This window comes from Oryctolagus cuniculus, chromosome 8, assembly GCF_051225735.1.
Source record: "Oryctolagus cuniculus isolate XC-2025 breed Fujian yellow rabbit chromosome 8, ASM5122573v1, whole genome shotgun sequence".
NCBI lineage: Eukaryota > Metazoa > Chordata > Mammalia > Lagomorpha > Leporidae > Oryctolagus > Oryctolagus cuniculus.
In genome coordinates, this window is record NC_142874.1 from 81,265,262 (window position 1) to 81,279,264 (window position 14,003).

The 14,003-nt window shown below is 37.7% G+C and overlaps 1 protein-coding gene across 50 annotated transcripts in view; it reads right to left on the minus strand.

The window, feature by feature from the left end:
- ANK2 (ankyrin 2) overlaps positions 1 to 14,003 on the minus strand; it is a 676,765-nt gene that overhangs the window by 203,575 nt on the left and 459,187 nt on the right. For all 50 annotated transcript variants that reach the window (XM_089302912.1, XM_070047718.2, XM_089302907.1 and 47 more), the window contains one exon: positions 2,895 to 2,996. In XM_089302912.1, the coding sequence (XP_089159038.1) occupies positions 2,895 to 2,996 (102 nt within the window). The remainder of the gene's footprint in view (positions 1 to 2,894; positions 2,997 to 14,003) is intronic.

Below are 14,003 nucleotides of genomic sequence, written 5' to 3' on the forward strand. Positions count from 1 at the left end.
TTGGCGTTGTTTATAAATTTACCTGAATGAATTAATAGTTTTGCTGCCTATTTTAAAGCACATTGCAAATTTAGAAAGTTGATAATTGACATTACAATGAGGAACTGTAGTTAAAGAAACTTAATATACTTTTACTATATATATTTTACAGAATAAACTTATATATCCATATGGGCATTTTTATATTCTTTCTCTTGTAAGGTAACTAATATACTTAAAGTTAAAATTATTTGTTCAGGGGCCCGTGCTGTGGCATAGCAGGCTAAACTTCCACCTGCAGCACCTGCATCCTATATGGGCACCAGTTCATGTTCTGGCTGTTCCTCTTCTGATCAAGCTCTCTGCTATGGCCTGGGAAAGCAGTGGAGGATGTCCCAAGTGCTTGGGTCCCTGCACCCATGTGGGAGACCTGGAAGAAGCTCCTGGCTCCTGGCTTCAGATCAGCCCAGCTCTGGCTGTTGTGGCCATTTGGGGAATGAACTAGCAGATGGAAGAGCTTTCTCTCTGTCTCTCCCTCTCTCTATCCGTTGCCCTACCTCTCAAATAAATAATATCTTAAAAATAAATTATAAAAATTATTTGGTCAAGTGAACACTAAATGCATATTACATAAAAAGATTTTAGCCAGCATCATGGTGTAAAAGGTAAAGCCACTGGCTGCAATGCCAGTATCCCATATGAGCACTGGTTTGAGTCCGAGTTACTCCACTTCTCATGTTCCCAGCCAATGGCCTGGGAAAAACAGTTGAAGATGGCCCAAGTGTTTGGGCCCCTACACCCACATGTGAGACCTGGATGAAGCTCCTATCTTCAGCCTGGCTGAGTACTGGCCATTGCAGCCATCAAGAATGAACCAGCGAATGGAAGAAATCTCTCTCAGTCTCTCTCTCTCTCTCTCCATCCCTCAATCTCTCTGTCTCTATCTCTCTCTGTAACTCTTTCAAATAAAAAAATAAATAAATGTTTAAAAATTTATAATGGAAATAAGATGGATAAGGAGTGCAGAAGTAGCACATCAAGAACTCTAGATTGCAATAAATCAATTTGGCCCTAAACCAAACATCAGAATCAAGAGCAGTGTTAAGCCTGGGGTTTTTGTCTTACTTCCAAGCCAAAAAAGCTGAATTAATTCTGTTTTATGAGAAGGTAAAAGACACAAGTCTCCTAGGTCAGAGACAAAGGACTTTATAATTGACAGCAAAAGCAGTGGCCAAGTACCAACATGTTGCTCAAGACAATTCCCTATGTCCTGCTTCCACCAAATTCAACAGCACTGACACAAAGAACCAAGGATGGATGCCTGTGCCTGTGGGTTGTATTTAAAGAGTACACTGACCTTGGAAAATTCACACAAGCCTATTGTCTAAGGGAAGGTGTCCCCTAATCCCTCAGGGTTGCTTACTGTAAGCACTATCTGGAGAAATGACTCAGATAAAGTGCAGTCTCACTTTCATTCTTATTATACCCAAAAGAACCCTCAGGGATATGCAAGGCCACAGAAGAATACCTTTCCTAAAAGCAAGTATCTCTCAACACTTTTAAGGACAAGAGAATACTCCCATAATGGATGGGAAATGCTGCCATCAGTCATCACACTTTCTGTGCTAGTGAGTCTCAAGATGAACAAGGGAAATGCTGTATTCTCTCCAAAGGCCTCCAAGTCATGTTGATACGAGAACATCACGGATCTGGACACTGGTCGCTGCAGGAAGTCTGGGAAGGCGAGAAGTGCCATAATCATATTTTTATTTGAGAAAGATCCCTTAAGGCATAATGCAGGCAATTGACTGGAATGAACAAGACAGAAGACAAAACCTAATTAAGGAGACTCTTAAAACAACCCTGAAAAGTGATCACGTGACAATCTTAGTTAATGTGAGCTTGGATATAGAAGACAGGCTCAGAGAAGAGTGCTGGGCTGGAAGCGGGAGTGGGGGACTGGGAAAGGTTGGGTTGGAATTGGCATACTGATGAGGAAAACAGCAGCTAAGAAGGTAGGAAGAGGGTATGCTTGGCCTTTGAAAAGCTGTGTTTGAGAAATGTACTGATTTTAGTGACCTTTATATAAAACACAACTGGACTCAACTCATATATACCAAAATGAATACATAGCATTCTATAAATGATTTTGAATGCAATAATAAAATTTACATCATATTAAATTAAAATGTGCTAGCATTATTCACTTCTTAGTCAGGTCTTTGTCAAACACACATACCACCATCATCACCACCACCGATATTTAGCATACAGCAGTGAATACTGGAGTTCTTGAGACACTTTAAATCATGGCAAAGAAAATTCCTAGTCAAAAATAACACAAAAATAGCAACATTCCTGAGACCAAATAATATCCATTCGTATGTATACATTCCATGAAATTCTTGTTAAGTGGATGTGGTAATGAATAATCCAAACACTTCATTTAAGCAAACAGTTTCAAACTATTCTCATTATAAACCACATTTAGAAAGTGATTAAGAGAGAAAAGAGGGATAATTTTAATTTTGCTCCCTGATTTCTTTATCTCACATTATAACCACCAGTTACTCATAAGTAAAAGGCACGAAGCAGAGAAGGAAAGAAGCCAGCGTCTAGACAATAACTGGCAATAAATGAGAAGTGTAGCATCATTCTTGGTCAGCATCTCAGCTGAGGGGTGCACAAATCACTTCAAAGACAAGGTAGATAGTCATTTCTTGTGTCGGACCTATCCACTCTGCCAGTAATATTAGATCTAGATACAAATATCTGATGCTTTAAAAGCTGGTAAGGAGGCTAAATGGGATTATTTTGGTAAATTCAATTTTTAAAAAAACCTTAGGCTCCAAGAATATATCTAGATAATCCCTGTTTCTTTCATGTACAAACAGAGCCAGGTGTCATGCTCTTACCTGATTGCAGGTGTTGATGTCTATGCCTCCCTTCAGATATTCCACTACTTTGTCCAGGTTGCCTGCTCTGGCAGCACGTAGGAAGCTTGCATTGCTGTCAGACTGAGAGAAAAAGAAAAGAGCTTTAGCAAATTATTGATTAGATAAAGTAAAAACCTACCAAACACAAAAAAACAAGAATGTTTACATTGAAAGTCAGAATAGCTTTAGTTGGAAAACTTTCAACACTGAGATTAGAACATTGAATACAATAATAAAATCTATTGAATGCAATAATAAAATAAATTCACAATCTTCTAAAGAGGGGTTGATGGATAATAAGTCAAAGGGGAACAAGCTCTGCTACATTAAAGAGCACAAAAGAACCACTCAAATGACAATGATTGCTTCTGCTTTATTTATAGGGCTCAACCACATTCAAAGATGAATTTATGCTACCTCCAAATAGCAGTGTTACACATTCATTTCAGTATCAGGATCCTAGTGACTTTATCCAGAGCCTAGTGTCAAATCAAGAAAGTATCACAAATAGGAAAATCAAAGCTGCTGGCATTCTGCTTTTCTTTTGTTACCATTGGTTTTCAAATGAGTCTGAAGGAGAGCACAGGGCATGGGCAGCTTTGGCAGTCATCAGTCCTCACACCTAGGGAGTAACAGAAAACTCCCAGGCTACTCTGAGGAAAGAGGATAGCACTAGTTCACAGGTGTGTACTGGGCTGATGCAAATTTTGTGATCTCAGTGATTTTGGAAAAACATGATCAAATTTAAACCAGCTGCCATAATACTAGACTAAAATCTCTTGGTAAAGATGCCCACTCTGGAAAGATGCTGCCTTTTAAGTTTCTCATCTCCCCATGCTGCTCTCAAAATCTGATCATGGGGGGATCAGCTGAGTTCTCCCCACGAACAATCCTGAGGAGGATTGCCCCAGAGATAACACTAGAGTCACACCTCTCCCACCCCAACTTGGTTAAACCTTAGCAAAATAATGACAACCCACTTTTGTTAGATCCCAAGACACTTGGTGATTTTACTTGTGATATAACATCTGATTAGAGAGAAAATAGTAGCTTAAAGAAAGATATCAAATGCCCATCGGGAAGTGAGATCCAGGTTTGATGACTTTAACTGAAACATGCACCTCACTGGGCTACATACACTGCTCCCCTCCATGGAGGGATGCACTTGTCAGGGCTCCTTGCACACTCTGTGGTAGCTATTTATTACGACTTGTGGTGATGTAGAAATAGAAATGGAAGCATTTTCTCTGGGAGTTTCAAAATGGAATTACTTGCATACTGCTAAAATGATTTACACATGGGAAAACTGAAAACCCTAGGACAAAATTACCTCATTGGCTTATATGTCTACAAATACCACAATGGCTTATATGCCTATAAGTCAGACAGATAATTCATTACGACTTGAAAGGTGTGACTGAAATCTGTACATCCAGAGTTCATGCTCTGATCCTTTAGAAATGCATCATGGTACAACTAATATTATTGCATTGTGCTTTCCACTCCCCATCTCACAATGACGCCTCACTCTTCGTGCTTCCTAAAAGCTGTGCCCGTGGCATAGGGCCCTAAATATATCTGCAATGCTGCAGTAACTGAATTGTGACTCATTTTAAAATGCCGATTCTATGAAATTATTTTCCTGTTTGCAGAAAATCCTAAATTCCAAGAGGATTTTCCAACGTTAAGTTTCTTGCCACAGTACTTCAACGTAAAACATAATATTATGCATTGTGTAATGTCAATATCACATAGGAATCACTATTTTTTTTACCATAAAACAGCAAAAATACAAGGTTATAGTCAAAATATAAAAATATTACTCCTGTACTTACAAGGTTTTTCCCCAAATAAATCTGTATGCTTTATATATTATCCTAAAAGTTGTTCCTGCAAAGTACTTGAAATTTTTTAATGAAGCAAATAATTATAGGAAACATTTATTCAGAGTTTACTGTATGCTAGGAACAGAGCAAAGGGAATCATCTGCATTGTATCATCAATACTCACAAATAATACTATGATTCATTTAATGGGAAAGAGATTTAGAAAGTTTGCAAAGGCACACATTTATTCAGTGGAAGATCAAAGATTTAATTCATGTTTATCAAACTCAGAGCTATGTCTTCTCTGTAATGCTACTCCTAAAGTGTCAAAGCAGACAGCACTACAGATTCCTATGAGCTTTAGGATTATTGCATTTGTGATCACCACAACTGTGCCTTTCATCTTCTTATTTGGTACTTGCTACATAGGATGTCTCAACTGATGGGGGAATTCTTGGCTGTTCTCCATACCCTCACATCTACCATCCAGCTACAATGTACTAGAAACCTGAAGAGCCAATTTGAGATACATAGAAAGCTAGTCATTTGGGAATTATGAAAGAGGTAGTAAAGTACCTGTTGCATAGAAATCAATGGACTCTTTCTACATGTGTGATATGATGACACTCAGCAAAAGACCAGGTAGCCCTATCATCCTTGTAATAAAATGAATGTCATAAAGAGGTAGAGCCTGAGAAAAAGCTGAAACCCAAAGGGATGAGGAGACAGCTAGAGACACCATTGCAGAAGCCTGGAGGGGAAGACAGTGATCTGAAAGGCTGCAGGCATAACCCAGGAAGACAAAAATAAACCCTCTTCAAATTTTCTCTGAGAATTGGGTGTGATACTGAGGATTGCTATTGCTATTACATAATAACAAGTTTTCATAACTGGTTCTCTCTTCCAAATCAGACCTTTAAAAAGTGGACATAAGTCAAAGAGTTACAGTTAATTCCTGGAATTTTAGCAAACAGCATTCCAAGTGTTCTGGAGGGGCTGAACCCAGTGGAAATACAATATCTGAGTCTTCCCACCAGAGACCTCTTCAGTAGTTGAGTCATAGTAGATTGTGATAAAATTAGATTCTTCTAAAACTCCTTTAAGGGATTTAGTTTTCCCAAAGTGAAAAAGTGTATTAAATAGAAGTGTTATTAGAAAATGGCTCAACAATGTGGGTTTCAAGGACAGAATTTAGATGAGGTTTCAGAATTTTCATACAGACTTTGACCTTAATGAGGGTCAATATATATTCTGGCGTTAAAATATGTATGAAGGGACTTTAAAAATTCATGGAAAATGGAACTAGATAATGTTTACTTTGATTTAAAAAGCTTTCAAAAATCCATGCCCATGGAGAATGTTCTTTAAAAAGCTCATGTAAAATGTGTATAATGAAAAAAATTATGCATGTATTTTTAAAATATTTGCATCAAAATAAACTCGTTTTTAATTTACCTTTTCCACAAACTTTGAGAACTCCTCCTGCTTTCTTCTCCTCCTTCCACTTAGACACATGCACATCCTACTCACAATGAGGTTAATCTGTGATTAAAGCTCTTGACACAAGAGCTTTGGCTAAATAGTAGTTAGTCTGGTTATCTTTAATCAATAAAGACATGAGAGCGGATTCAAAGACTCATGGAGAGAGGTAAAGCAATTTTTACCATTCTGTGTTTTCCTCTGGTTGTGGTGAAATTTAAAATCAAGCATAAATAGAATGAAAAACATACTTTCAAAATAGATGGTTTTCTTAGCTAGATTTCTCATATAAAAACACAATAAAAGAGAAAATGAGACAAGAGCAACTCCTTTGGGAGAAAGTCTCAGACAAATGTAAAATTAACCTCTCTCTGCTTTACTGCTTCATGTTCCTCAGGCCCTCAAATCCTAAAATCCACTATACTTAAGCCTAGAAAATCTGACTCTGGACAAGGGAATCAATTGCTGGATCCCACCTATTTTGATCTGCCACAGGTGCATGGGATTAAAGTTTGCCCTCTTTACAACCTTAGTGTGACATCTCAATCTAAGAAAGAAAAATTTCCTCTTGAATTCTTCTTGACACAATAATGTATTTTTGTGTATCTGAATGTTAGAAAAACAGAACTTTCTTAGCACCCAGCAGGGTGAACATGAAAAGCACAGAGGAACGTGCACTCCAACAGCCACGTCATGTCCTGAAGAAGTGCTCCCCAAAGGCTCAGAAGCATGCTCACAGGGGTCCATGAGTTTGCTGCAGTTTTTGTTTTTAATTCTGTGCTTACATTTCAATAGGAAATCTCCCTAAAAAGGAAGTATAAGCATAGTCAAGGTCATCTAGATGGCTACCCCATAACTGACTATAACTATGCAAGTTGCAATTTTTGTGTAACTTTTTTGTATGCCTTTGTGCTTATAACTCAGTGAATAACAAGTGAAAGCCTCTTTAACTTATTAATAAGAGTTCATAGAACAAGGTGACAAAAATCTATTCATATTTACACAGAAACAAATTCAGAAACAAATTAAATATAGAATTTTGAGGTTTTATATGTTTACTATTAAACTCAATATTCATGATTTAAGTTCTTTTAAATTTTGTATAAATTATTTTTCAGGGGCCAGCTTTGGTATGGCAGGTAAGGCTGTTGCCTGCAATGCTGTCATCCCATGGGGTGCCAATTCGAATCCCATCTGGTCCAGTTCAATCCAGCTCTCTGCTAATGGTCTGAGAAAAGGCAGCAGAAGATAGCCCAAGTGCTTTGGCTCCTGCTACTTATGTGGGAGACCTGGAAGATGTTCCCAGCTGCTGGCTTTGGTCTAGCCCAACCCCAGGATGTGTAGCCATCTGGGGAGTGAAGTGATGGATGGAAGATCTTTCTCTCTGTCTTTCCCTTTCTTTAATTTGGACTTTCAAATCAATAAATAAATCTTTAAAAAATTAAACAGTAAAAAAAAAAGAACAAATTTTTCTTCAGAGGCAGAGACTTAGGCAGACAGAGCCCCCACCTACTGATTCACTTTGCAAATACATCTTAGCCGTGAGTCTTAAATGCTAAGCCAAACACTTGACCCCACGATTTATTTTTATTTTTTAAGGATTTACTTTTTATTTATTTGAAAGGCATAGTGTTAAAGAGAGAGAAAGAGAGAAAGAAAAAGTCTCACAACAACTGGGACTGGACTAGGCTGAAGCCAAGAGCCTGCAACCCAACTGGGTCTCCTGCTCCAATGGCAGGGGCCCAAGTACATGGGCCATCAACTGTGACCTGCCCAGGCACATCAACACAGAACTGGATCAGAAGTGGAGCAGCTGGGACTCACACAAGGACTCCTTTCCTGTTTCCTGGCTTCAGCCTGAATTCAAACTTGGCTGTTGGGGCCATTTGGGGAAGTGAATCAGTGGATGGAAAATTTCTTTGTATCTCCTTGTCTCTCCCTGTCTTTCTCTGTCACTCTTTCAAATAAGTAAATCTTTAAATAAATTAATGCCCTTGATAGAATTGCTGGATTAATCTGATAGTTTGAAGGTGCTTAGCCCTAAGACAAGTACAGAGGATGCTTATTTGTTCTATATTTGTAGTTTTTCTTGTAACAAGTAAATACAATACAACAGAAAATCAAAATACAGATGTATATACATGATCTTCTTTAAACATGAAGGATGTTAGGAGGTCTGATTTCCCAGATGTCTTAGCCCTACCAAAATAGGTGACAGTACTCTGAAGTATACAGGTACAAATGACAAAAGGGAAACCAGAACTAGGGGTGGTTTGTCTCCAGCAATGAGGATTCTACAGAGTACTCTCTTTGTGACATTTGAAGTCTCTTACTTAAATATTCATGCTTTTGTTAAGGGCCTGCTATTTTAGTAGCTCAAATATTTATTATTATCTTGCCAAAAGCCAAAATTGGGGGCAATCTAAAACTGCAAGTTGGATATACCACAATTTTTAAAGAAGGAATCCCTCAAATTGCCTTCCTATAGTCTGAATACATAAGTGATATAACGCACCTTATACCACTTAATCCACTGCACAATTTCTATTCAGCTGCTGTCACTTATAAAAACTCTATAAATGTGAACACTCCAACTCAAGCATGCTGATTAGCCTACATTCCTAGTGTCATTCCACAGGCCTGAACATTGCCATGGAAAGAAAATTACTGACAGGTGCTCTAATATTCACAGAGTTAATGTAATCTCCTAAAAGAGTGTTCTTTAATTCAACAACCAACATGCTAAGAAAATAGTTCAGACATAAAAGCAAACTCTGGAAACTCTTTAGTTCAGAGGAGAAGGCAGAGTAAACTTAAGTGCTTTCATTTTTACTTTACACATATTATTTAAGAAACCTATGTTGTGGCTCAGTGGATTACAATGCTGCCTGGGATGCTTTAATCCTGTATGGGTGACAGCTCATGTCCCGGCTGCTCCACTTCCAATCCAGCTGCCTGATAATGTGCCTGAGAAAGCAGTGGAAGATGGCCCAGGTCCCCGCACCCATGTGAGAAAATTGGATGGAGTTCCAAGCTCCTGACTTAAGCCTGGTCTAGCTCCAGTTGTTGCAACCATTTGGTGAGTGAACCAGCCTATGGAAGATCTCACTCTCTCTGTCTCTCTCTAACTCTAACTCAACCTTTCAAATAAAAAATAGATAAATACTTAAGAAAGAAAGAAGTAATATTTTATTAATAAATAACTGTAACTCAATCTTTCAAATAAAAAAGATAAATTCTTAAGAAATAAATAAAATAAAATGTTATTTTATTTATTGAAAACTGGAATCAGAACAATGTCTAGGTTTAACTAAATAAATTCTAACTGAATATTTTAAGCAAATATCTTTTTGTTAGATGATCATTTGAAAATTCATTTTTATATAAAGACAATGATTTCCCCATAACCTAGACTCATATTTTGATATTGATTTTTCATTAACTTGCTAGATAAATTATTTCACTCATTAATGCTTACCTTAAGAAAAAAGTAATCACATACTATCACATACCAATTCCACAGCAACAATATTATTTTTCAATGATATTTCAAGATTCATGACTCCCTTGTACAATTCTTATACTTCAAAAGAGAGTGAAACTAAAACATTATCCAGCACTGGGAGCAGGAATAAATGAGCCATATCTTTATGCAACATAGAGAGATCTCAAAAAGACTATGCTAAGCAAAAGAAACCAGGCCAAACATGCATAGCTTTTTATTTTAGTCACTAGAATTCAAAACTGGGAACCTATAATGTTATAAGCAAGAAGAGTAGTTTCCAGAAAGAGTCAGAGTGAGGCTTCTGTTTGAGGGAAGTCTCCTAATATTCTTGATGTTTCTGAGTGCTATTGAACAGGTGTATACATTTATAGGAAATATCATACAAATATCTGCAATTCGTGCATCTTTCTATCTGTGTGCTATAATTAAAGGTTTCTTATAAAAAATAGTGACTCTAAAAAATAAGTTGTTCCTAACTTGGACAATGATAACAAAAATCACCAAAAAGTAAATAGATTTGGAAGATTAGCACTTAAAAACAGTATCTTTTTATCACCCTGGAGACAGTTTTTCTAACACAGAATATTAATATTATGAAATAATTTTAAAGAAAAATTAATCCACATACACTGCACAACCTAAGAGATGGTGCAGATTATTAAATAAACACAATTTTGTTTGTTAATTCAAAAAGTTTCCAGAGCATTCTATTACTAGTGGCTCTGATTCACTGGGACTTTCTAATTATAGAAACTACAGGATTTTATTTGATTATCCATGAAATACACTCTTCTTTTAGAATTAGAGAAGCTTCTTCCCTTTTTATTTCCTTTGTACACTTATATAATTAGTACTTTGTTGGTCTTCAAGAAGTTCAAGGTAAATCCAAAACAATCAGATCAGGTTCAGAGACTGCAGTTGTTACATCTTCAGGGATACATATAAGTGAAGCTGTCAGAGACAATTTTATACATTAAATAATTTCTGGATACTTGTTTTCCTGTGGCACTCACTTTTCTGAAAATTGTACCAACATATAAATATTGTGATAACATGATGCTTCCTTCCTGAATAAGAATCACTACCACACGAACACAAAAATCCTAAACTAGTAGAAACAAAAATCAGAAACCACGAAAAAAAAAGAGTTGTGACATACATTTGGTAAATGTCTACCCCTATGTGGTTTAGAAATTTTATAAAGTGCTCATATATATATGTTACTTTTAAAAAAAAAATGAACAGAAGGAAAATGAATTCTCCAGCTGGTATTTTATGATACAGCAGAAATGTGACTTGGAAAAGTGACTTTGTTTTTTGCTGACATTAGCTTGGTTTAATAAAATATCCTTATAGCCTCTTTACTACAATATCTACGACAATGAGATGCACTGCACTTTCATTAACACAGAAGGCTTTACAAAGATAAGTAGAAATTTACTTGAGTACTTATAATTAGTTTCTTATAAAAATTTATGGTAAACTTAAAATTTGGCAACTTCTTATAAAGCAGAAAATTAATAGACTTTAATGCATTGAATTCTAGGCAGTGGGACTCCAAAATACCTACAGAACTCAGAAGTCCCATCACCAAATACATGCCAAAATTTTCTGAATTTAAATGGCAAAATAAGTTTGCAAATGAAAATATTTGTGGTTCATTTCACAACATTTACAAGTCCTACTGAGAAATCAGAGTAACAAGGAAAACATTTTGCCGAAGTTACAAGTCAGATGCCGCAATAAATAACAACTAATATTGAAGAACATTTCACTTTAATGCTTCAGATTTAGAGTGGGTATTGTGATACCATAGGTTAAGCCATCACTTGGAATGCCTGAATCCCATATCGGGGTGCCTCGAGTAAAGTCCCACCTCTACTTCCAATCCATGTTCCTACTGATGCACCTAGGAGGCAACAGGTGATGACCCTAGTGCCTGGGCTGCTGCCACCCACATGGGAAACCCAGATGGAGTTTCTGCCTCCAGGCTTTGGCCAGGCTCAGCCTCAGCTGTTGTGGGCATTTGGTGAGTGAACTAGTGGACAGAAGATATTTCTCTATATATAATATATATAGTATATATATATATGTTTATATATAGTAAACTATTTAACGAGAGTTACTCCTTCCCAAAAAAGCATATTATTATTTCCAGAAAACAATATACGATATAGGAGAATAAGATTCCCCCACCTTTGCTATGAGTTTTTCTTGGTATAGAGATTTCTTTCATTGTGGTTTAATTCCACACATGACCCCTAACAGTATTGCTTGAATGTATATATCTGAAAAATTCAGATTATTCTTGAGTGTTCAAAATGTTGACTATGCAAAGGCAAGCATAACATTACACAAGTCCCATGCTAAATATCATAGTTTCCCATAATGTTCTCTAAGATTTCCAATAACTAAATAACATGGAACCTGTATTTTGCACGCCAACAAAAAAAAATGAAAACTTAGAATTCACAAACAAAAAAAACCTCAGCATGCACCAAATGAATGAATGAATGTAGGCTAAAACATGGATAAGCATGTCAAACTTATGTATGCAAATCTCCAAAGGAATTTTCTTTTGTATCATCACTAGCCATATTGAGAGTTGGTTTTTAAAGACCAGCGTAGTGGCACAGAGGGTAAAGCCACTGTCTGCAGTTCTAGCATCCCACGTGAGTTTGAGTCCTGGCTGCTCCATTTTTTTTTTTTTTTTTTTTTTTACGGGCAGAGTAGACAGAGAGAGAGAGACAGAGAGAAAGGTCTTACTTTGCCGTTGGTTCACCCTCCAATGGCCGCCGCGGCCAGCACGCTGCGCTGATCTGAAAGCAGGAGCCAGGTGCTTCTCCTGGTCTCCCATGGTGTGCAGGGCCCAAGCACTTGGGCCATCCTCCACTGCACTCCTGGGCCACAGCAGAGAGCTGGCCTGGAAGAGGGGCAACGGGGACAGAATCTGGCGCCCCGACCGGGACTAGAACCCAGTGTGCCAGCGCCGCTAGGCGGAGGATTAGCCTAGTGAGCCGCGGCACCGGCCAGCTGTTCCATTTTTGATCCAGCTCCCTGCCAGTGGCCTGGGAAGCAGCAGAGGATGACCCAAGTGCTTGGGCTCCTGCACTGTCATGAGAGACCCAGAAGAAATTCCTGGCTCCTCACTTGGCCTGGCCATTTTGGGAGTGGACCAGTAGGATGAGCAATCTTTCTGAGTCTGTCTCTCCCTCTCTCTAACTCTGCCTTTCAAATAAAATAAATCTGTTTTTTTAAAAAAAGAAAGAGTTGGTTTATAAATACCTAATAATAACAAACTATAATAACATTTGGATCAGAGTGGGAAAAAAGAAAGAAAGAGCTTCTGAAATCCTTTGGTAACAAAGTTTATTAACTCTTTCTTTAGGAAATCTTTTCACAAAATGCTTTTCATTCTTTGACTAATAAGTGTGCTAAACATTACAGGGCATTTGGGGGAAAGACATATTAAAATCCATCCCACTGCCATATTTAAGGATTAGGATGAATGGACCTGAATTAAGTTTTAGTCTTCCTTTAAGGCTTTTAGGACTGTCAGGATAAGGAAAAGTAAAACCCAACCAAGTGAAAATATCTTTCATCAATTCTTCATTATGCCAGGCATCCTAGTGTTAATTTACTATTGAGCCCTTGAGGTAAAAAGGCATTGCATTTTCATCCCCATTGGTTTGATTTTCTTCAGCTTCAGAGACCATCTGCTCCAAAGCAGGCATCACTCAATCAGAAGCAGCTCCAAGACGATGAGATGCGGACCACACCCGATGGACTGCACACACTAAACTGAGGATTGCTTCTTTGGTACTGAATTATTCAGTATTGAATCAGAAAAAATTCTAGAAATAAATGTTTCCTAGTGGCTTATAACACAACCACTATTTTTTTTAAGATTTATTTATTTATTTGAAAGACAGAGTTACAGAGAGGCAGAGGCAGAGGCAGAGAGATCTTTCATCCATTGCTTTATTCCCCAAATGGCCACTATGGCCAGAGCTGGGCCCATCCAAAGCCAGGAGCAAGGGGCTTCTCCAAGATCTCCCATGTGGGTTCAGGGGCACAAACACTTGGGCCATCTTTTACTGATTTCCCAGGCCACAGCAGAGAGCTGGATCAGATTGGAGCAGCTGGGTCTTGAACAGGTGCCCATATGGGGTGCTGACACTGCAGGTGGTGGCTTTACCCACTACACAACAGCGCTGACCCCACAACCACTATTTTTAAAACAACTTGCTTATCTGAGTATTTTTCTATCATGGTGGT